General features: G+C 44.5%; 1 protein-coding gene across 1 annotated transcript in view; it reads left to right on the top strand.

Moving 5' to 3' along the window:
• Positions 1-23,470, top strand: part of ELK3 (ETS transcription factor ELK3) — a 39,602-nt gene extending 16,132 nt beyond the window's left edge. Inside the window, exons 2-5 of the mRNA XM_061351237.1 lie at positions 1,313-1,521; positions 11,664-12,458; positions 17,184-17,306; positions 22,805-23,470. Of these exons, the coding sequence (XP_061207221.1) occupies positions 1,315-1,521; positions 11,664-12,458; positions 17,184-17,306; positions 22,805-22,903 (1,224 nt within the window). The 5' untranslated portion in view covers positions 1,313-1,314 and the 3' untranslated portion in view covers positions 22,904-23,470. The remainder of the gene's footprint in view (positions 1-1,312; positions 1,522-11,663; positions 12,459-17,183; positions 17,307-22,804) is intronic.
• Positions 23,471-25,250: the final 1,780 nt, after the last annotated feature.

Here is a 25,250-nt window from a genome sequence, read left to right as displayed (position 1 = left end):
TAGGAAACAAACACTAAAATATTAAGGTTAAAAAACATAAGCTTGTTTAAAGACAAAAATATCCATTGTTACACGTACAAAGATAAGTCAAATAATACCACCATTAACATCATAGTCAGGTAATTCAGTAATACTGGCATCTTTAAATCTGCATTATTTACAAATAACATGTCCTAATTAACTATCAGAAGAGGCCAAGAAAAACATTGTTTGATACAGTGGTAACATACAGAGACTTGGAATGTTTTTAAAAGTGGGGAGCAACCTCATTTTTAGCTACATCTTCATTTCATTAATAAATTGTCTTCATTGGTAATGCTCCCAATTTTTGTGTATATTATGTCTTGTGCTGAATTGGAATATACTAATTCTTAAGTTTATCTAATTATTTTTAATGCAGTGCCTGAAAAAGAGGTTTATTTAGGGAGAGCTCGGTAGCACAGGCAGTTAGTAGAGACAAAAGTATTTAAACACCCTTTAGGAGAGACAAAAATATATTCAAACACCCTTAGAAGTTAGACTCAGGCACTGTTAAAAATATTTCTAGTTCTCAATCATACGTATGATAACAAGAAGTCCCTGTTAGAGAAAGGTTCAGGGTAAACAACGCTTACTTTTCTGTGCTTAAGTGTACTGAACTTTCAGCATTTCTGCAAAATAGATAACATCTTCTGAGCTATTTGAATTGGCAAACAGAAGCAGCAAAGAGGCATTTCAGACCCTGGAAGAAACAAAATAGGCAAAGGCCATATGATACCAGCAAGGCAGGTGCCTGTGGTGGGAGGAGGAAAGAGTTTGGTTTCTGGTCCTCTAACCAAAGGCAACTGCTCTGGTCTTTCCTTTTCCTCCCCTTCTACACAGTGACATACCTGAACGGGTTCAGTATGCTCCTCATGACAGTAAATAGCAGTTTTTCCAGCTCATTTCACCAAATAGTTACATCAGGTGCTCTCTTCTCTCCCTTCACCTCACCTCTCCCATATGTTCCTTTGAAGAGTGATAGCATACACTGAATTGAAGATACTAACTGGAGATGACTGTACCGTGTGAACTATGTGGGCAGTGCTTTTCTAACTACTTACTGTTTTATGTATCCCTTCAGAAAATAGCTGTGGAAAAAATACTGAAACGGCAGCACGAGACCTGTAGGTCCGGTGGATGTTTGGTTGTAAATGATACAGCAGCTTCCTTTGCTCAGTTACGTAGGATGATTCTGCAAGTTCTACACAGAACTTGTTGCTGAAAAAAGCATTGGGTGGACCACCTGCTTCTGAATGTTTTTCACACTGTTGCTCTCCTTTGTCCCTTGTAGGTATGGAGAGTGCAATCACACTGTGGCAGTTCCTTTTGCAGTTGCTGCTAGACCAGAAACATGAGCACCTGATTTGCTGGACGTCTAACGATGGCGAGTTCAAGCTACTCAAGGCAGAAGAAGTGGCTAAGCTGTGGGGACTCAGAAAAAACAAAACTAATATGAATTATGACAAGCTGAGCCGGGCGCTCAGATACTATTATGACAAGGTAAATTTTGTTACTCTCATGCAGACTAAGAAAATAGAAACACTAATATCTCACCTCTATGTGGAAACTATTCAAAACTTCCTCTAACTAGCTTTTACAACAGCAGTACTGAAGGCAATCACAGTGGAGGTAAGAGGGCAGCTGAAAGGTACACAGGAAAACACTGCACATCCTGTTGCCTGAGGAGGGGAGGTTTTGACCTAGGTTTACACTTACTGATGCTTTCATGTGTTGATGCATTTGGCTACCCAATACTTTCTGTAGCTTTTGACAACAATAAAATAACTGTTGATAACAGAGAACTGTTTGATTATTACAGCCTGATAGGATCTTCTGTAATGCAGGGAGGTGGTAGACAGCAGTAATAACTGCAATGCAGCAGACAGAGTGTGGCAGCTTTACCAGCGGGTATCACCCGTGTCAGAACAAGGAAAAGACAAACAACTAACTCAGCAGCATAGAGGTTGAGGTTTCACAGTTTTCATGGGAAACATATTTTGGAACATAAATCCTGTTGGCCAGTGTTTTAGCTAGTCTTTCCTGATCTTTCTGATAAATCATCTTGACAACTGTATCAGATCCTAATTTATTAGCTGGAAATACAGTGCTGAAACACTCCTACAGTTATGACAGCAGTATTACCTCAGCAGGATCTCACTGTAACTATTCCTTTGTTAATGCTCAGTGTTTCCAAGAGTTTGGACATTTTCCACTATGTCATTTTAGGACAAAGTCTGTGTTAATTTCAACAGCAGTCCAGGTTATATGTTGCTATCACTTAATCAGCAGCGATATATATAAGAGAGCACTAATGTCATGTCTTAATGCATGAAAGTGCAGAAAATAGGGTAGCAAGCGGAGGGAAAAGAAGCAGATCAGATGGTGGGTGTCAGAGCAGGGATATATTTGGGTCCATTTGTCAAGGCAGTAGTCTCATGCTGAGTTCATCTCACGTGAAGACTGTATTTGCTGTTGAATGTTAAATTTACTACCACTTGGAAACTTACCTTCTGGGTATCTCAGGTTAATGAAACATGTGCTTTGGTGGGGGTTTCTTCATCCAGTTTTTCTGCCCTTGCAAGACCTACTACATTTTGCTCCTTCTTCACAGGTACATCTGTTGAGGTTTGATAGAAATAATAAGACCCAAGAAGTCAGCACAGTTTAGGCAGCCAACTTATATCTGACAAGCTGTGGTTATTTGTGTATTCTCAGAAGCTGGTTACAGGCAGATAGTGTAGGCATACACTTACTGCAGGGCTGTTGGCTTCTGAGAGCTCCACTTTCAGCCTCTTTATTTAAAACTGAAATCTGAAATAATAACATATTGAATACAGTAATCTGGAATTTTTTAGATCACTCAATTTGTTTCCGATTTGCAGCCATCATGAGCATGCCCACAGTCTAGAAGAGGTCAGTAGAGGTTACTTACAGATAGCTCCTCTGGAAATAAAACTTCTGCAGTGTAGTGGGCATACATAAGATCACTGTCACTCTCATGAAGCCATACTTCACTTTGGCATTTAGTCCTTGGTCTTATTCTTCATCAGGAAGCAAGGTGGCAACAGTACAACAGAGAATGCAAAAACAAGAACAGCAAATAGCCAGGTTATGTGTTAGATTGCTGGCAGAGGCAGATATTTGAAGGAAATCTTTCAGACATGTCAAGGTGCTAGAGGGAAAAAAAATGCAGAGCACAAATATGGAGATGCTAAAGATTTTGCATATTCACCTTTCTCTATTTTTGACTTCAACAGGTTCAAGGAGTTTCCAAATTGTTTTGCCACCCTTTTTTGGATTAACATTGTATTTTGTTTATTGGTTAATATTAAATCTTTTCAGGATTATTTCCCCTTAACTGGAGTTTAAAAAATAACATGTCTAAATTATGTCTAAGTTTTACTGTTTTCTATATTCTTGAAGATTAAATATGGAAAAGAAGGACTGTTACAGATTTTGTATACTAAAAAGGAAAACTTCATAGCCATGCTTACTGGTCTGTTCTCATCTTGGTTTTTCAGAAGAGCTAGTGAGATGAGATTATGCAGTGAGTAACACCAGTGTTTGGCATGATTATGGCATGTTTGCTGTGTGCACAAGGCAGAGGAAACTAGATACTACTGGTGAACTCAGCCTGGTGTACTGTTGTAATGTATTATTTAGTGCACTAAATGTATTAATTATTGCACTAATATATGCAATGTGTTAATTATTGCACTATACTATATAGTGCATTAATTACTGTGCTATATGCATCTTGTGCACTGATTCGTGAAGGGCACAGTGGGGCTGGGCACTATGCAGCCAGTCTAACACAGCAGTCAAATCCCGTGCTGATTGCAAATTATCTGTGCACAACTGGATGGTTAGACTTTTCACTACTCACATTGGAATTTGGAAGGGCTCCTCCTGTAAGAATTTTTTAATTTCAGGTTTAAAGCTTTAAGTTTTGCAGTGAAATGTTTTTAGTATTTTGTCAATTAAAAGTCAGGTTTTTCCACTTAACAAGTTCAAAGGAGGCCTGATGAGAAGGCACAGAAGGATTCAGGGAGTACAGTGCAATGGCTGTTCCAAGGAGTTGGTGTGATGAATTTCCCTTCACTAAGTGCTAAAAAGGCTTCTGCTCAGCATGGGGAAGCTCGCTTCATTGTATGACTGTAACTCCTCTGATAATAAACTTGACTGGGATCAATGGAGGCAGAGTGCCTGTTGGTGAGTGAGCAGCATATCCAGGCAGAGCCCAAATACACAGTCACCGGACATTGCTTAAAAACAAGGTAGGAGAGATTTGTAGCACCTGTCCATTGAGCTCTCTCTGATCCCTTCAAGTGTAACAGCTCCTAGAGGCTCCCTTTCTCCTTTTGTCCCTTAACCCTTATTTTCTTAACCCTTACACTGTTTTCAGTTGCCCCCCCCCAGCACACACACACCTCAGGCATCTGTGTTGTCTCTGCTCGTGCAGCATCTGCCAGAGGAGTGCCTCCACAGTTTCTCTGTCACCAGGGTGACAGAGTCAGCAGGGCTCTGGCTGAGGTGATTGCTTGGTGTTCTTACACCAGCTTTCTTGGACTGTGTGCTCTCTTCTGTCTGCAGATTCCATCTACGTCTGGCACAAGGATTTGGGCTTTTTTCCAGGAGTTTTGCAGCCCAATGGAGGTCATAGCTCCTGTGGAGAGAAGGATAAGCTCCTTCTTCTCTCTGTTTTGTGATCAGGGTTTGAACCCCAAACCAAAACCATAGCTATTGCTATTTAAATTGAAGGAATAACACCTTTAGCAGAAAACAGTGTGAGCTTCTCACTCTCTGTCTGGGTGTGGAGTGTTGGGTCCTGTTGGCTCCCAAGCAGTGGAGAAAGGCAGATTGTTAGCAGAGTGCAGAGGGACAAGGAATTTCCAGCAGGTTTTGAAGTGTGAGAGATAGTGACGTAAGATAGCAGATGATGAATCCTAGTAGTCTAGCAGGGAGTGCTCAGCAGTGCGTTCAGTCCTAAATGCTTCCTATGCCTTCAGTTCAGTCTGTGCTGCATGGCACAGAAAGGGAAGAAAGTGATGAAGGAAGGAAAGGCTCCTTGGCATTCTTGTTTCTCTTCTGCAGAACATAAGGGGAAGGCCTGGTGAGGTGACTTTTGTTCTCCTCTCCCCTGGACCACTCACCATTTTGTGGGATAAACCAAGAGTAGTCTAGACCTTGAGGTAGTCTTAAAGAACCTTCTGAGAGCCTTGTCCCATCCCTTGCTATTGGCAGTGATGCATGCGTTGGCAGCTGCATGTGCTGGGGCAAATGGGATACACACTGAGCAAATGGATAAACATTGTGCTGCAGGCTGGGGAGTGGCAGTGGGGAAGACAAGAGGCAGAACTCTGGAGAAGACTCCATTTGGGTCATGGAATTATCAACAGGGACTTCTTTACCTATAACCCAAATGGTGAGACAGCATGTGAGTTTGAGGCAAGGGACAGTGATCTTTTGGAAATCATGGTGACGCATGGGATGGGCCTTCCTTTCTTGGGCTGCCCTCTGCTGCTGCTGCATAGAGCTGACACAGAGCTACTGCTTCATGGTTTGTCTTTGAAATTATTCACCATGGAGAAGCAGAAACTGATCACTGGATAAATGTGGGTTTATGAGCTCTGCTTTTTGCTTGGGGGGAACACTGGCTTGTTAAAATTCATCATCTGGTTCAGCTGAACTTAAAAGTAAATTAATTCCAGTACTGGGGAAAAATAACAGAATTAGGACATGTTCTTAGCCAGGCTTTGAAAGCAAGCATGACGTGTTGTTGAGGCCGATGGCTAGATTTATGTTAAATTAACACATAAAGCACCCCAGGAAATGTAGTGTGGCATGTCTTGATTGTAATTTGCTGCCATGATTCTGGTTGCTGAAGGTTTGTAGATAATCTGAAGATTTTCCATTTCCTGTTTCATTTGTTGTGCGAATTTGCCTCCCCCCTTCTTATTTAATGCATTACCCCTGTTGCCTCAACAGAGCAGCAGAACAGATAATAGATAGTGCTGAGGAAAGGCACCCTCCGCTCTCTACCTACAGCTTCAGTAACATGTCCATCATGTCACACACTTCTGCTGTTCAGGAATCTCTTGTAATGCTTTCAGGAAACACTTCACATCTATTCCCACACAGCGCACTTTAGCTTCACGTGTAGAACTAACATACAAGTAGGATTAGTAGGTTTCTTTCTGTTGGAGTTGCTTAGTTGCTTAGTTTTATGGTATCTGTAATGACAGGTATCTTTTAGAAGCCTCTGGAGGTTTCAGGACTACTAAAGCTCCCCATGAATATTTCAAGATGATACCACAAGAAGGAAGCTAGTGAGTTTTCCCCATTAGGTTTTTAGAGGGAAGGAGGGCAAATCCAGGAAATTCCATGCTGATACAGACATTAATAGGACGTAACAGTTGTGGAATCAAGCCCTCAGAAGTTAGGAAAGGCAAGAATCGCAGTTCCCTGGGTAACCTTAGTGTTTGCATGAGTTATGCTGCATCTTTAATGACACAGACACATACCGTTGCGATGAGCAACTATTCAATATTTTTGCATCCTCTCTAGCAGTATGTGGCCCCAGGCATTGCTCAGTGAGTGCTATTCAGTCTGTCTTCTAAAGACAGAATAAATCATTTTAGTTTCGGTTAACGGCTGCCTGCTTATTGAGATAGGTTGGCAGTATGATGTATAGAATATAAATAATACCAGCTTCTTTGTGCTTGTTGCAGTGCTCAGGGGACAGAGCTTCTTGTGCTCTTAGGATTCAGAGGAGCCCATGGCATTCTCTCCTTTAACAAGTCAGACCCAGTAGCTTGCTCACTCGTTCCTATTTTTAATGCCGAAGTGTGGGTGGCAGCATGGAATAATTGTTTTGGGAGGAGGGGCCTTGCTTGGTCTGCTTAGAGAACTCCAGGATATAAACTAATAATGAAAACTATTATTTTACTTTTGGGAAGGTCTTCTCTTGAGTTATGTTGGGGAAAAAGAACATTACAAAGAAACAACAGGGGTATGATGATGCTAGAGTAGCAGCTCTACATTTTGTAGTGGTACAGGTAGGAGATGTTACAAGGAGATACTTGAAGGAGTGTTAGAAAATAGCTTTATTGAGAAGTGGAAGGAGCTTTGTTCAAAAATGATGTGCAGAAGTCAAGAAAGTGCTTGCGTGAAATGTCATAGAAGTGGTTATTGAGTGCTGTCCTTACGGAAAGATGGGAGTAAAGAATTTGATACTCAGAGGTGATGGTAGAGGAGAAAACCCAAGAGCTTCTCTGAAAGGAGTGACAAATAGACATGTCTGATGTGAGAGGAAAGGGACTTACAGTGAACTGCAGCAGTGAAAGCAGGGAACCTGGCCAAAGGTGCCAGCCAGAGGAGTGGCCTTTGTCTTCCAGATGGAGGTGTGTAAGGAAAGACAGAGATCCAGCTAAATGAGAGCCTTGTGCTTCCAGAGCTCAGCATAGCTGCACTGTCTGGTAGCACCTGTGTCTCCATTAAACGTTTTACAGAAATCTAGCTTCTACACACACAGTGTAATAAGCAGAGTGCATAAACAGAATCTGCCTGCCTGCACTTGCTGATGTGAACACACGGCCCCTCGTTTTTAGAGCAAATCATGCAGCCACGCGTACCAGCATATGTACTTCAGACATTGGACTGTGAGCAGCCCTCTCTGGGTAGGGTTCCCAGTGCTTGGAGGTAGCCTGGCTCCCTCCTTATAGAGTCCTGTGAGGAATCCATAGCCTAAGCATCCCTGCATGTGTTGCATCCCTCAGTACTCTTGGAGCTAGGAAATGTGCAACACATCCAATGGGAGTTAAGTGCAGCAGCTACAGTTCTGGTCCTTCTCCTTCTTTCCCAAGCAGGGATATTTAATACCTGCAGACAAGTTCATCCTGTTCTGATGAGTTTGAGATCTCAGGTCAGTTCCTGGGAGGAGGAAAAAAGTCCCTGTCTGGTCTTCCAGCCCGTGAGGCCCCACATTAGTCTGAAGTTCAACTAGGAACTGGGTCCCGTTTCCCAGTTCAGTCTCCCAGGTGGCTCCTGCAGCCAGTAAACTTGCTAGCTAGCTAGCAGGTTTGAGCCAAGCCACTAAAATCCTTGTGTCACACTGGTCATATAGTTACACCTTAGCTCTAGATGGCTCAAACAGGGAGTAAGAGTCAGAGCTGATGAAAATAAAACGCAAACACATGATAGCAGAAATGAAGTCTGAGTCATACCAATGCACAGGGAAACTTTGGGAGCAAAGAAAAAAGTGGAAAGAAACTCAGAGGTCATATGCTGCTAGGATGGGCAAACAGCTCCTGTGTGTTTTGGGAAGGGTTCCTAAAGTAGTAGTGCATATGCGTAGTTGACACAAAAAACTTCCAACCACATTATAGCCTGGTTTAAGCTGCAGGGGGAACCAGGCCACTGAGCCTTTGGCATCTAGCTCAGCCAGCTAGTCTGTGGAGAAGGACAGGGAGAGAGCCCCATCCCTCCGACTGATTCACAGCACTTGGGTAAGGCTGGGTTTGGAGGTGCGCATGAACTGAGGGTCTGAAGTGATGTGGTGTGAGTAAGTCTGAGCTCCCTAACAGCTGCTGTGCTACAGCAGACATCAGGCAGTGCTGTACTATTTGTATTGGCAGCTTGCAAACACTTAGCAGTGGCAGGTACTTAATGTTTGCTGTCATCAGTTTTACAGACTGGGGACAGAGGAGGGGAAGTGTAAAGTGTTCAAGAGAGGACCAGTCAAGAAGGGAAGGGAAGGGGGCATTCCCAGCTCCTGCCCTCTTTCTGGATGTCAGAGAGTTCTGTTTCTTGATAAGATTTACCCTTTTTTAAGCTGTTGGAGTGGAGCCCTGCTCCTGCTGCGCAGTTCTCCTCCCCAGCAGCTGCACTGCCCCAGTAGTCACCATCCCTGCCAGCGCAGCCACCAGCACTCACTGCACGCCTGCTCACGAGGGGTCTACCTAGGAAACTCAGATAACAACAGGCTAAATGTGCACATACACTTACTGTATGTCCTGCTACTGAGCACATGCTTTACCCTCCCTGCAAACACAGTCTTTATACAAGGAAAACATCTTTGCCCTTTCAAACTGAGGGTGGAGAACCCCTGCTTGTCATGATGCACTGTCTTCTGTAGTTTGAACCATCGTCCACAGCTCAGGATGGTTCTGACAGATCACTGAGGTGATGGTAAAAATCAGGTGCTCTTTACCTTCGATTATTTGTCAGAAAATTTGGAGAAGTCAGTGGCGTTTTGGAGGCACTTAATTAATTTGCATCCTTATTTTCTTACATGCAGATGGAGTTTCCCTCAGGCTCCACATTTAAGAGAAGGCTGCAAAGTGCTTGTGGGATCTGCACTACAATGCTTTTAATCTCCAGGCATCATTAAGTGGGCCTTTGCTGCAGTCTTACGGGGTCAGAGGAGCTGGACTGAGACCTTCTAAAAATACCACTATATTTAATAATAACAGAGGAAGTATAAACTCACCAGCCTGTTCAGTTGCTTTTTATAGCAATGTTTCTGTGTTTCAAGCCTGCACTGGTATAGAAGTGCCACCCTCAAATACATTTAATCTTTTGCTGCTTGATCACATTTTCCAAGTAAGATCTCTGTTGGCAGTGCTTGATGTAACAATAACTCAAGGCTGCCAGGAGCAGAAGGGAGGTATTATCTTAAATAATAATTTAAAGAAAAAGAGAGATATATTTAAAAAAGAAAACCAGACCCTGTTGGGATGTTTGTTTGGGTATGTGAATAGTTTGGAGGCTTTGCCTTTTTCAAGAAGAATGCAACGTTGGCTGCAGAAGAAGTGTGTCCATCCCATGTTTCACCTACTTAGCATGAAAAAAATATAGCTAGGCCAAAATTGTCTAACCCCCGGGAATTACAGTTCATGAAGACAGATCCTGCAGGCTGACTGAACTTTTGGAGGGCAAAAATAGGCATTGCAGGATCCATCAGGTGGGTAGACGTGCAGTTTGGCATGGAAGAGAGCAGTTTTGTGCCTTTAGTCTGAACTTGCTGTATTTGATTCTCCTTGCTACAGATCCCTGTTATCAACTTGAGAAACAACTTTCTGCATTCGTGCCGTAGCTCCTGACCTGTGAAGCAAAGCTAGATCCCAGGGCTCTTTGTAGCATTAGTTTCGTATTCAGGAAGGTGCCTGGATGAAATGTCAGGGCATTCAGATAGATGAATTACAGAGTGCAGCAGCTCGGCTGAAAGACAGAAAAGGTTCCAGTACTCAAGTGCAGACTTTTGTTTACCAAACTGAGCCTTGCTTTTGTGACAAAAAGGTGTAGTATGGGCGCTGCAAGCACTGGCTACTACCCATATATAGATAGGGGTGATTTTGTATTTATTTTTCTTTTTATTTTCAATCAATTTAACAAATCTTTCCTTTTCTGGTCTCAGTGGTAGAATGAAAAACAAATTAGAGTTTTAGGAATCCTGTAGATATTTACATTCCCATATGTACAGCAAAGCAGATGTCTGCAGAGTATAACCTGGAGGTGCAGCAGATGTGTTGCACTAAAGGGAAGCTTCTTGGAAAAGGGTTTTTCACAGGTGGCTTAAAGATACGCTCTCCATCAGGGCCTTCAAGAAGAGAGAAATCACTATCAAAATCTCAGGAAATACTGCCTCTGATCTGCCACAGCACTTGGCTTAGGGTGGGAAATGTTCCAGGCCCATTCTTAGGCTAGACCAGCACCTGGTGCCATAAAGTGTCTCTCTGGAGAAGCTCACATCGTGTCCTTGGGGATACCATGCATTGTGCTAGAGCAGGCAGTGTACCCAGGTTTGCAGGAAGAGAGCTAGGACTGGAAACAGGGCCCTCATGAGAGATTCCAGTTTCAAAGGGAATCAGTTCTTTCCATGAAGGGACAGTTTTATTGTGATAAATATGAAGAAAAATTAAATAGTTCTACAAACCCTTGAGTGGTTTGGGGTTTTTTTTGTTTAATAATTAATTTCAATGGCCACTTTAGACTAATGAAAAGCATCTGCCTGCACCAGTGATCATCCTCACCCTCATTCAAACCGGGAGACAGCACAGGGCATACAGTACATTTCCAACCCATGCAAGTGATTGCATTTGTCAGAGACAAGTTCTTGACTCTTGAAAGGAGGAGGTCACCATCAGCCTAGGTCAGTCCTTCTGTGTGAGGTGAGGAAGAGAGGCAAAGTGACTGGAGCGTGGAGGCTGAAGTGGTTTTGTCCTTTTGAGATATTTCACACTCAGGGTAGTTGGTGTCATTTCTGGGAGGCACAAATGAGGAAATTTGCCTTCATTGTGAAACTCAAATGGCATGGCTTGAGCCTGCAAGGTGGCAGGATTGTTTCTATTGGAAAGAAGACATACCCAAGCTACCTCAGCAGAAGTAGGGGAAAACAGCGCACCAGTAGGTCTGTATCACACAGTAATGGTGATTTTGTTAGGCACCACGTGGAGCAGAGGTGGTTTCTCTGGCTGAGCAGAGGTATGGGAATGAGCCAAGGATGAACAGTGTTAGTGATGAACAAGTGCTCAGCTTAAGAAGGGAGCAGTGCCCCCCTACTCTTGTGAACTCCCTTATGTTTGCTGTACTTGGTGCCTCTAAAATGCTGATCTTTCTAGCATCTGCTTTTGTGTTTGCAGAACATTATCAAGAAAGTGATTGGACAAAAATTTGTGTACAAGTTTGTCTCCTTTCCTGAGATTTTAAAAATGGATCCACATGCTGTGGAAATCAGCAGAGAGAGCCTTTTGCTGCAGGACAGCGACTGTAAGATGCCTTCCGAGAGCAGGGATCAGCACAAGCACAGCTTGTCAGCACTGAAAAGCACAAGCCGTAATGAATATATCCACTCTGGCCTGTACTCCTCTTTCACTATCAACTCTCTGCAGAACCAGCCAGACCCTTACAAGCCAATCAAAACAGAAAAACTGGAGGAGGAGTCAGAAGGAAACACACCAGTGGAAGAGGTTCGGACTGTCATCAGATTTGTGACAAACAAAACAGACAAACAAGTTATGAAGCCCATGGTGTCGTTGCCTTCCACTTCCGAAACGGCAGCTGCCTCTGCTTTTCTCAGCTCGTCAGTATCAGCTAAAATATCTTCCTTAAAGCTACCCAACAGTGCCAGCATTTCATCTCCATCGTCATCTTCCTCCCGGTCACCGTCTCTGTCTCCCACCTCACCTCTCCCTGCAGATCACAGGAGCCTCTTCCTTGATTCCAGTTGCCACGACTCAGATTCCCTTGAGCCTTTGAACCTCTCCTCAGGCTCCAAGGCAAAATCTCCATCTCTTCCCCCAAAGGCTAAAAAACCCAAAGGCTTGGAAATCTCTGCCCCACCTATGGTCCTTTCCAGCACCGACATCGGTTCCATCGCCCTCAACAGCCCTGCACTTCCTTCAGGATCCCTGACTCCAGCTTTCTTCACTGCACAGGTGAGACCTGCCTGTCTCCTGTACTCTTGCTGTAGCCAGGTATTCCCTCCATGTGGCCAGGAGTGTTACCTCTTTGCGCCTATCCAGCTGGTGGGACAAAAACCGACATATGGGGAAGAGGGAAACATAGCAGAGGTCTGAAAAAAGAGTGGAAAGTAGGTTCTTCCTGGGGTTCCTATGTGAGTGTGGGAAAAGTTGTCACAGTTCATAGTCTGCCTGGAAGGGTAACAAGATGGGCAGCCGTTAGTGAACATGAGTGAATCGCTTGTCAGTTCAAACCAGGTCTACAAAACAAGCAGGACAAATTCAACAAGAAAAACACGAGGGTTTTGTAGGTCATGACTTGAGCATGTGTGCTGTGGGATGCTTGGTTGGGTTTCAGACACTGTGACCTTTTCATTAGCTTTTGAATACAGAGTAAATTAAGTACTTTCTAAGGAAGGCTCGTAAGCCAGTTCCAATTTCCAAAGTTCTATGCATCCACAGAGGCCTTGCCAGAGCTTCCTTTCAGGACAGGCCTGCTGAATAAGCAGGAGGTTATTTTGTTCTCTTTAATCACATTTGTGCAATCACAATGGCAAGTTCCCATTTTCAAGCAAGTCTAGGAAAAAAAATGTAAGAGATCAGAGGAGGGGGGGGAAATCACATAGGTAATGGCCTGGTGTGTCCATCAGTGAGCTGCTACCGCTGCAAAATGAGACCAAAAAACCCAAGAGTGAAATTATCCCGATGAGGAACCCCCCCAACGTCTCTCCTATCCTCCCCAGTAAAAATGCAAATACTGGCATTGAATGCAACAAACTGAAAGTAAATAAACACAAAGGGTGTGGGTGGGTGTGTGTTACAAGCCATCATTTACTTGCAGTTCACACACCTGTAAGCCACCAGAGATACCAAGGTTGTGTTGCAAAGGCATAGGATCCTGTGGTCCATTATCTGTCATTTTGACACTCTGAAGCCTTGAAGTGAAGTTATGCTTGGCAGGAAGAATGGAAGTGTGGCAAACCAAAATTGGGGTGCATTGACAGACTCTTATAACTAACTGTGGTATAACCACAGTATTTTGCTCGTAGGGAGGAAATCTGACAAATAAATCACATCAGATGCCAACCAGACACAGTGACTGACAACATGAGTTACTACAAACTGGCTTTAATTTATTGCTGCCCCCAAACTCAGTATGAACAGAGATTCGTTTCCTCATTTTCTAATGATTTCTTTGAATGTTTAGTTTTCTAATTCATCTATAAACTGGTGTACTTACTACCGCTGAACGACATAGAAGGGAATTAGCTAGATGATTGTGGCTGTAATACCACAATTCAAAATAACTAAAGCCATAATTTAGGCTGGAAATCTGCAATCTATCCCATTATCCTAGGAAGAGCTTGCATCATACCTTAGACGATCTCTGATTCATCATGTCCCAGCGGTACAAGGGCAGGGGCAGGTGCAGAACAGGACGCCAGACACCAGCTCCTGCTCTAGGGGTGATGTAGGCTCAAGGAAGGTCCTGCTGCCTCAGAGGATGTTTCAGGTGGCTTTCTATTGTACCTGCTGGTCATGAGGAATACCCTTGTGAAAGGGCACATAATATACACAACCAATTTCAGAACAGCAAAGTGGGTTTGAAGATGCCAGTGCATACAGTACCATACTTCAATAGAGAAATGTCAGCTTTCTGTTTGGTTAGCTTCAAAGAGAGAGATTTAGACTTTGTTCAGTACTTGCTTCTTTTACAGATTACTTTTGCTTGTTAATTTGTTGGCTGTCCCTCGGCCCATGTGGATATGTAATTTTGACTTACTCTTTTCCTTCAGGCCGCTACTTTAGCATTTGTAACTTTTACAGCATGCTGTTTCCTTATGGACAAAGTAGTGTGCCTGCAGCCAGCACGTGCATGGTCTGTGTTATATCCACATACACCATCCAGGCTCCAGCACGTGCCTAATGACCTGGGAAGTAACATACGCGTGACAGCACTTGTCTGTTATCTGACAGCTAGAAGAAAGATTGTACTTAGATGCATCCTTTGCCAGAGAAGTCAGGAGCCATGAGCATTGTTACTTAACGTAATCCTCTCTGTGCAATGAATTATTTCTATTTAAGCTGTTCCTTAGATTATAATGATGTTTTTTAAGCAGGAACTTCCCACTGGGTTCCACACGGAGTACCAGATGTACAGCTGCGTGAGGGCACAAAACAAGCAACACTTCAATTTCTGTGTGTAATTTCAGGATAGCCTGTGCTCTGGTGGTGTTTACACTTACTTTTCCTGTGGTGGTTTTGATGCTTGACTGGTGGCAATACTGAGAACAAGCCTGGGAGGCTCTGTGCTCTTGTTGCATTAAACAGATTTGGAGGCTTGCTTTGGCCAGCTCTTGGCTCTGGCAGAACTTTCAGAGGTGAATGGAGGACAGCTCAGTTTCAAGCCTCCTGTCTCTCTGAAGACCTGCTCTGACTGTATCTAGGTAGGAATAAACACCTCAGGTTTTATTCATTACTTTCAGAAGACCCTCTCAATAACTGCATTTTCAGTTGTGGGTATCTGCAAATTCTCAGACACAAAGAACCGAGGCATAGCTTGCCAAAGCTCTTAGTACAGTTGGCACAATACTGTGTCCTTAGTCAGCTGTTGTTGGGTCGTGCTGCTTACCTCTTCTGTTTTAAGGTTAGTAGGCTCTTCTGTAAGTAGATTTCTTGAGTATTTATCCTGACCTAATTCAGTGCGTTCTTTGTCAGTCTTGTAAATCCCCATCAACAGCTGCCTGCCTGTGGAGATCAGCTTCTCATGTGGCACAGGACGAGTGCTCTCACTGGTACTGCTGTTTTCTTGCTCCATAAAAACACAGTGGTCCTGGAAGAAGGTGTTTGTGAGGGAGCTGATCACAAGGGCTTGCTTGTCAAGTGTTTTGCTCACATACCTTGAGCAGACCTGTCACTTTACGAGACCAAGACAGAAGTTTTCTCCTTGCCAGGCCCCTCTTTGCCCCTTTTGATTTCGTCCAAACACAGAATCATAGAAAAGTTAGGCTTGGAAAGGACCTTAAGATCATCTAGTTCTGGTTTCAAACCCTTACCTTACTGATACTTCTGTGACCACCATACCTGCTGTTTTAGTGCATGGCACCTTCTGCTTTCCCAGCAGTACCACATGTTTATTAATCCTTGGGACATAACTGGTTTCTTCCATGGGGTTTGGTGGTTCTGATCCACCTTCCTCAGCACAAGGGAGATGGCAGTGTCCTTTCCCATCACATTTCTCCATGAACCCAGCTTCTTTGGAGATTCCTTAAGAAAAACTGTTCCCTTCAAGAGCAGCCAAGCTCTTTGTATTAAACACCCTTTCAGACACCTTACGACAGCATCACTGGAGGACCTTAATTTGCCACTCCTTGTCTTTCCCATCTCTTCTGCTGGTGTTAAATTAATTGCTTGACCCTCCAGTGAACTCCAGTGCAAGCACTTCAGAGCAGGTCTGTACTCTGTGCATTTGCATAGAGCCTCCAACACCACAGCCAGTCCTCAGGCACTGCTTTCCAAGGGATATGTCTGTCATACCTGAAAATCTTCATGACCCATGGTACCCGCCCTCCTGAGTCTGCTGACCACAGAGTCCTGGCAATGGGATGTGACAGCCCATGGTGTGAGCAGTTAACTGTGACCCCTGGTACCAATTGCTGTATGTGGGAGTTTGTATTTCTGGCCTGGTGGGAAGCTAGCAGGTACCAGGATGCACGACATGCTGGCTACTAGGGGGACATACTCCTTATCCTCCGGCTTCTAGCTTCTCGTCATGTATTTTAAGCTCTCGACAAACTGATGCCCCAGTTCAGCAGAGCACTGAGGGACTTGTCCTACACAGCAAAACACATACTTACTTGCTAAGCGTGCACTCAAATTCCATTAAGTGCTGTGCTAAATAGGACTGATTTGATAATTGGCATCAAGCTCACTGGTAAGATTAACTCATTATGCCAAATTCTTTGTTCAGAACTGTCACATCACTTTCATGTTCTTTTTTGGAAAGATAAAAGTTACTCTGGGTACAGAATAATTGATATGATTCTTCCTTTGAGTGGAGATTTGCATGTGCTTTAACTTTTCCCTCCCCAGTAGTGCTTTAGGAGTGCTGGGAGCATTCCCAGTGATCCTTGTGCACCATGGCACTGAAAGGAGCCACCTCCACATTGGGAAAAGCTTTGGATTCTTACTTCTTGCCATTCTGGTTCTTTTCAAGCAATGAGCTGCGCCCTCCGGTAACACCCAAACCAGTTCCTTCAAACTTCTTCATTTTGAGCAGGCGCCATCAGAGGAGGTAACTTCAAAGGCTAGCAGCAGCTCTCTTGGCTCCATGTGCAGATGCGTTAATGCTTCAAAAGCTGCAGCCAGTTCAAGCAGCTGCTGCCCTTCAAAGGTAAAATGTGGCTCTGAAGGAGATTAGGCTGTGTTCACAGACATGGGGTGTTTTATATGGTCACATGAGCGTGGTTCACATAAACAATAACCGTGCTTCTCCTTCAGAAAATCACAATAGAAATGAAGTCAACACTAGGGAAGATGTCTGCAGCTATCCAGAACTGACCTCTGTGGGGACAGGATGCAGGGCCGGGTGGCCATGCGCTATGTCTGAACTATAGGCAAAAGAGCCAGTTGGTGAAGTGTAAGACTTTTGGGTTTGTAACTCCTGAGGTTTGCATCATAGGGTGTTCTTTTGTCTTGCAGACCCCAAATGGATTATTGCTGACCCCAAGCCCGCTGCTGTCTAGCATTCATTTCTGGAGCAGCCTCAGCCCAGTTGCTCCTCTGAGTCCTGCCAGGCTGCAGGGACCAAACACTCTGTTCCAGGTAGGTCTTGCCAATGCACAGGTTTAATTTCTGAAAGTGCACGTGTGGGAGGGACACCAGGGAAACATCTCACATCTGTCTGGAGCTTTGGAAACAGTTAAAGAAAATACAGGAGTTAATAGGCACTTTGAAAGAGAGGCCTTCTTACTTGTAACCCCTTTAAATGCCTCGTACCACAGTCAGAACCTACAAGGCAGTCTCTACCACAAGCACACATGTGTTGTATGAAGGAAACAGAAATAAATGTTAGACCCCAGTAAGAGCTCTTAGAGCTTCGGGAAGAGAGTGTAGACCAGCCAGAGATCAGCCAGGAGAGTGGTGGAACATGGACTCGGAGAAAAGCAAGACCAGTTTGGGGTCTCACACACAGTAAGGTGGGTGTAGGTTAACCCTTCTGCCTGAATGAGCTACCTCTCACTCAGAAAGACAGGGTTTCATAGAATCATAGAATAGTTAGGGTTGGAAAGGACCTTAAGATCATCAAGTTCCAGCGTCCCTGCCATGGGCAGGGACACCTCTCACTAAACCATATCACCCAAGGCCTCGTCCAACCTGGCCTTGAACACTGCCAGGGATGGAGCATTCACAACCTCCTTGGACAACCTATTCCAGTGCGTCACCACTCTAACAGTAAAGAATTTCCTCCTTATATCCAATCTAAACTTCCCCTGTTTAAGTTTTAACCCATTACCCCTTGTCCTATCACTACAGTCCCTAATGAAGAGTCCACCCCAGCATCCCTATATGCCCCCTTCAGATACTGGAAGGCGGCTATGAGGTCTCCTTGCAGCCTTCTCTTCTCCAGGCTGAACAGCCCCAACTTTCTCAGCCTATCTTCATATGGGAGGTGCTCCAGTCCCCTGATCATCCTCGTGGCCCTCCTCTGGGCTTGTTCCAACAGTTCCATGTCCTTTTTATGTTGAGGACACCAGAACTGCACACAATACTCCAGGTGACGTCTCACGAGAGCAGAGTAGAGGGGCAGGATCACCTCCTTCACCTGCTGGTCACGCTCCTTTTGATGCAGCCCAGGATACAGTTGGCTTTCTGGGCTGCGAGCGCACACTGAAGCTGGCTCATGTTCATTTTCTCATCGACCAGCACCCCCAGGTCCTTCTCCGCAGGGCTGCTCTGAATCTCTTCTCTGCCCAACCTGTAGCTGTGCCTGGGATTGCTCCGACCCAGGTGTAGGACCTTGCACTTGGCATGGTTAAACTTCATGAGGTTGGCATCAGCCCACCTCACAAGCGTGTCAAGGTCTCTCTGGATGGCATTCCTTCCCTCCAGTGCATCAACTGAACCACACAGCTTGGTGTCATCGACAAACTTGCTGAGGGCACACTCACTGTCCATGTCAGCGATGAAGATGTTAAACAAGACTGGTCCCAACACCGATCCCTGAGGGACACCACTCGTTACTGGTCTCCAGCCAGACATTGAGCCATTGACCACAGCTCTTTGTGTGCGGCCATCCAGCCAGTTGTTTATCCACCAAGTGGTCCATCCATCAAATCGATGTCTCTCCAATTTAGAGACAAGGATGTCGTGTGGAACAGCATCGAATGCTTTGCACAAGTCCAGGTATCTCTACTCCTGTCCAGTTCTGTAGTCCCATCGTAGAAGACCACCAAATTGGTCAGGCCGGATTTCCCCTTAGTGAAGCCCTGCTGGCTGTCACCAAGCACCTTGTTGTTTTTCATGTGCCTTAGCATGCCTTCCAGGAGAATCTGCTCCAAGACTTTGCCAGGCACAGAGGTGAGACTGACTGGTCTAATTCCCTGGGTCATCCATTTTCCCCTTCTTGAAAATGGGGGTTATATTTCCCTTTTTCCAGTCATCAGGAACTTCACCTGACTGCCATGATTTTTCAAATACGGTGGGCAGCAGCTTAGCAACTTCATTTGCCAGCTCCTTCAGGACCCGTGGATGGATTTCATCATGGACTTGTGCACATTCAGGTTCTTAAGATGGTCTCGAACCAGATCCTCTCCTACAGTGGGCCAAAGGTCTTCATTCTCACAGTCCCTGTGTCTGCCTTCCAAGACTTGGGTGGTGCGGTCAGAGCCTTTGCCAGTGAAGACCGAGGCAAAGAAGTCATTCAGAACCTCAGCCTTCTCCAAATCCTGTGTAGCTAGTTCACCTGAGAGCCTCCTGAGGGGGCCTACATTGTCCCTAGTCTGTTTTTTATTTGCTATGTACCTGTAGAATCCCAGACAGTAATGGCAGTCTGGACCTGAAGCCTCCATTTTCAGTTCTCCTGCAAATTATCCATGAGTCCTCAGCCAAGTTACTTTACACCTCTGAGCGTGACCTCTCCTTATGTAACGGGAAAGGCAGCACTGCCCCCTCTTGCTCATGGGTATTGGGAGAGTAAACATGTCAAAAGTTACATAGAGATGTAGTAAATACAAAAGTTATGAAGTAAACCGTGATGGCCACAGCACGCAGCTGCATTTGCTCGAGGCTTAGGAAGAGTATGGTGGGGATGGTATTAGCAGCTCCAGCTGCTGCATAACAGCTGATTCAGTAATTCACAGGAGGAATGATGCTGATCTGCTGATGGCCATGCGAACAGCTGGAGAATGCAGGTTCACGTCTGGAATGAACTCTGACCACTGTGGAGGACCAACACTAACAGAGGGGGCTAGGCAGGGACCCTGGGTTGGTCTCTGAACCTTCAAGGAAGTCTTGACTGCCCAGCTCTGAGGCTGGTGCTGGGCAGTCAGACTCAAGTGATCTGCTCAGGTGCGGTTCTCACTGGGGTAGTAAGTGTTTCTACCTCCAGTGGGACAGGTGAGCACAGAGCCATGGGGCTCCTTGATTGTGTTTCAGATGAACTTACTTATCCTGGGACCTTACTTTTACACACATGGTTATAAGCAGCCAGACATTTCATTCAGGAGGGAAGTGCCTGCGCCATGGCCTGGAATGAGCTTGTATGAACGTACATTGGCTGCCCCTGTGGGAACTGAAGAGTGGCCTTGGCTTTCTGCCTCCTGAGACACCCAAAGGGCCTTACCAGTGATCCTTGATTCAGGCAAAGGCCACAATCACAAGTGTGCAAAGCACAGAGCTTTGTTTTAATAGCAGGTAGGAAATGGCAAATACAGCTGAAGTGTAGCCAAGCCCACAGGAGCTACTGGGTCGACCTACATAGGCATCAGGGTAGAGCTCTCCGCGTGCTGCCTGCACAAGCCAGCCTGTGCTTCATGCTAACCCTATCAAGGAATGGAGGAAAGAGCTGAAGCTGTCTCAAGTTGCTTTCACCTGGTCATTTGCACCGGGAGCTGAAAGAACATTTGGTGGTTGTTGAAGGAGTCAGAATCCTGCCAGGAGCTAGAGGCTGGGGCAGCTCTGCAGTGCCTGCCTGCCCCTGTACCCTTGCCTGCTGGCGTGCGTTGAGCACAGGTTGGGTTCCTGCATTTCTTTTTCTTTCAGGTGCGTGCTGCTTTTCACAGTAGCACTGTGCTTGACACTGCCTGCTGTTCTTTAGGGCTGTAGTCTTTGTGTAGTGCAAGGACCAGGATGGGAGCCATCCATGTCCTGGTCCCGCTAAACCCAGAATATGCCTATGGGAAAGTACAGTTCCTCCTTTAATGAACCTGGAGGAGCCTGTTCTGTCCAGCTATGTGCATACTCCCTCACAGAGCACATAGAGGCTTATTAACCAGTAAAAACTCTTCTTCAGGATTTATAAGGTGAAAGCAACTCCCATAAACCTATGCCTGTGCTCCCTTGCAGCCTATGTAGAGCATCACTAAAATCTGCTGTCTCCTTCCACACAATTTGCCTTGATACAGTGACCTACCTGGAAGGTCTTCCCTCTGAAGCCACACTGCTGTGTAATTAAGCTTGTTTTGATGTTTTGCCATTAGTTTGAAATCAGCATATAACTGGAGTTACAAGAGACTTGCACAGGACTGGTTGATTCAAGAAAATGCAGTCACATGTAAGGATTGCCAAATTAGCTTAGATTAAGTGCTAACTAAATGAAGTGTATTTTCTTTGTTGATGGTGAATAGATGGTGGCCCTGAGTGGGCACAGTCAAGTCCCAGACACTGACAGAGATGTACGAATAAAAGGCATCGTCAGAGCTCCAGGGGCTATAGCAGGAAGAAGAACAAGAGGTGGGCTGGGCTGGAGACCAGGGGAAGTATGTTAGCATCATTTGCATCTCAGGACATAGTGCCAGCATGCCACCTGCCTCAACAGACACCAGATATCACACAGCCCTCTTTCTGTTAGCTTTAGAAATCACATGAAACACATTGCAATTTACATGTCTGGCTTTAGAAGCCAAGACGAGAACAGCAAGAGCTCACAGTCAAGCTCTGTGTTTTAATTAACTTTGGCAGGAGCAATGGAAACATTTCTCGAGGTTTGGCTTGGTTCAACCAGAGGTACCAGCCAGTCCTGGCCACACCAGGAGTGTTGGAGCCAGACCCCTGCGGGCCCCTGCACTGCTCAGCAGTGGTTTTCAGCTGAAGGTTGGAAGAGAGGTATCATTAACCCATATCTTAGTGGAAGAGTAAAGCTGTTACAAGCAGATTACGTGCCCATGTAGAGGTTGATTACAGCACAGTTGGCTTTTGAAGGACTGATCTGATCAGGGGTAAAACTACAGCAGACACTTGGAAGTTGAGAGCTCTGTTATTCAGCTCTGCCTTTCAAGCCAACACAAACCCAGCAGCAGCTCATGGAGCTGAGCCTTGAGGCCAGATCACTATCTACTGCTGGGATAATTCCCACCTCATGCTGCAGCAGGTTTATTCCGCCTACTTTCTTTGGTGCTTCTCAGGTCAGATGTTAAGAAGTAGTCAATACACATCACTGCAGGCAAGGTAGAGTCAGGATGCTGTCATGAACAAGGAGTATACAGCTTCTGTGTTGAGCAAGTAGTTTTTGCACAGTATTTCAGAAGCAGAAGCTTAATACTAAACGTCAGTCTGTTCTGCTTCACGTACTGAATGATCTGGTGTAGGTAGTTTATGGTTTCTTAGTGAATACAGGGAGAAACTGTAATTACTGGAGAGTAATTTTCCCTATGCTTTATATTCACAGTTGTGCTTTTTCTGCCCTAAATCTACACCTCGACTAACTTTTGCAGAGCTTTTTCCTGTGTAGCTTTTATTAAGGGCAGATGCAAAGGTTGTATTATAATTAATATTTTGTAGACTGAAAAACATTTCTGGAAGCAGAATGGGTGGGGAAGGATTTCTCTACAGTATTCACTTTCCCAGGGTGATGATAAATGTGTTGTTACGTTGTTATATAAAATACAGCCAGTAGCAGATCCCTGTACATTTACAAGTTATTCAGGTTTTGTCCCTCTGTTTTACATTCCTAATGGCTGATGCAGGCATTTAGTACACATCTTAGCTTGTAGGAATCAGAAGTCCTGAAACCATCTGGAGTCAGTTGCTAATGCTAAAGCCACGTGCTTCTGGGCTGAATGCTTTGAGATAAGGAGTAATGTTTACCTTTTGGCCTCTTCCAGTTTCCAACTCTGCTGAACGGTCACATAACAGTGCCGCTCCACAGCCTGGACGGAGCCTCTTCTCCAGTGCTGCTTTCTCCTAACGCCCAGAAATCCTGATGATGCCTCATCTTGCCAAGGACTTACTGGTGGATTTAACACTTCATTCCTATGGGCTAGTTTTTTTATCATCTCCTGTGTCATGAGAAGGACATTGTGAAAACCCTCTATTACCTTGGTTTGCACTTTTCATTACATGGATAATCTACTTTTATTATGTTAGCATTTTAAACAGTGTTTATATATAAAAGTATATATAAATCTGTTTTGCATTAAACGAATTATAATTTTTTTATATCATAGCTCTCAAGTGTTGAACACTTCTGTTGTTGATGAAGTACTTTTCCTAACGGACTGCAACAATGTATCTAATAAGGATGTGAAGCTTCTTTTTAATCCTTTTTCCTGCATATTATGCATTGTGCTTGTGGAAACTATAACCGGCTGTGCCTTCTTTTGCATAATGTCATGTAAATGATTTATATATTTTCTAGTATTAAGATAAAAGGTTGAAAGAAAAAACTAGTATTGAACAGCCCTATGGTAGTATTTCAGTATTTCTCCACGGATAGGCCATAAGATGCAGTGTATTCATGTACCTTTGTATTAAGTGCTTTCAAATTGTATAAAAAATAGCCTTACGTACGTAACCAACGTTACAGTCACGAGATGCATTGAGGAGTAACAAAGCCACACTTCCACATTCACGCCCAAGTTCTTCTGTCGCGTTGCAACAGGGAGGAACTGGGCTGTGTATTTTCACCAGACATTTCCAGCACTGGAGAATACTTCTGTAGAACAGGAGAAGTTATTTGGCCTATACTTCTCACGAACTGTCAGCATTACAGCTGGAAAGACAAGAAGTAATCTCTGTCCTCCCAGGGAATGAGGATCATTCCTGACAGAGAATTTCCAGGTGCTTTGTTCAGTCGTGCCAAGTGCCTTCTATTTCCCTGGAAAGATTATTCTAGCTACTAGAGCTCAGAAGGCTGCGTTTCCCCTTCCCCCAAAGCTGGAAAAGTTACAGGACTGTAAATGAATGCCTGGTGCTTGTAAAGAGGCATACTGTACATGTGGGATGTTTATGTATAAACATCTGCATTCTGGATTAAAAACCAGCACTGTGTTACTATATGCTTGCAACTTGAATTCACTGGGTTTGTCCTCTACCTTGAGGTAATGCTTTAGTCATCTAAATGTCAGGTTAGGATTAGGCTAGACTCCCTGGCACCACAGATTCTAATCTTGGCAGGGCTGATGCAAATCTTCAGCTCTCTGAGGTGGCTAAATTGGGTTGAATGCAGCTTTACCGTGTAGGTAGGTTTTCCAGATGAGACCTTCAAAACCCAAACCAGTATCAGATCCTGTTTGCTGCAGGTCACTGGCGCTTCTCCTTTGCTTTTTGGCCAAGTGGCTGGCCAGAAGTCCATTCTTTCTGGAATTTACGCAGTGAGTTGTCTGCTGATTTTCTGCTTGGATGCATTTCAGTGCTGATGTGTGTAGTTAATTGTAAAGAGCTTTTGGATCCTTCAACCTGAAAGGTGCTAAATAAACATTTTATTAATGCAGCTCTGATGTTGAAAAGCCATTTTTGGGGCAGAGGTTATCTGACAAAAGACAGCAGGAATTTTCCTCAGGCTACTGGGTTGCACAACCAAAGATGAGCTTCCCTCTCAGTAATTAATGGGACAAAACCCTGCCATATCTGTATAAAGTACCAGTGCTGATAAACAGAGCAATTAGATGCAAGACACAAGGAAAAAGAATGAAGTGCCTGGGAAGCCATTTGCTCCATTCAGCGTTTTAAGAGCTCCAGGAGGTGCCGCCCTGAGGAGTCAAACCCAGAAGACGAACCTATGCAAAACCTATGAGTGAAGTATTTTATACAAAGTTAAATCAGCGTAGACTGGAAGAGGAGGCAGCGTGTCACTGAAGGGACTGACTAGACCAGTGGAGATAGATCACAGGGCTCACAGATCAAACATTCCTTTCAATGGCTTCCTCCCAGGTACATGGAATGTTTTCAGTGACTAAGTTGAGAGGCAATTGCCCCCACTCCAGAGCCAACTCTCGTCTCATTTTAAAGAGGCATAAATGCCTACTTCAGTAGAGTCTCACACCAATACAGCTAATGGGAGAACAAGGCATACAGATGAACTGTTTCTCTCTAGTTTAAAAAGAATAGACACATGAAAATTTGGTCTTTGACTTAATAAGAAGCGTTGAATAATAACACTGCAAAACCCCCAGATGAACACGAGAAGAGGGAGCGTGTGACAGAAAAGTGATGCCTAAAAGCATCCCAGTTCTCATGGTTTTGTTTCTTCCAAGGTTCTACCATGAGTAAGGCAGATGTTTTTCTTTTCAAGGCTCAGCACAGCTCAGCACACCCACACCTCCCTCCCAC

This window comes from Neopsephotus bourkii, unplaced genomic scaffold (genome assembly GCF_033783945.1).
Source record: "Neopsephotus bourkii isolate Nb327-2 ecotype Australia unplaced genomic scaffold, CSIRO-AGI_Nbou_v1 NB_567, whole genome shotgun sequence".
NCBI classification, from domain to species: Eukaryota; Metazoa; Chordata; class Aves; order Psittaciformes; family Psittacidae; genus Neopsephotus; species Neopsephotus bourkii.
This window is presented reverse-complemented; position numbering and strand designations above follow the sequence as displayed.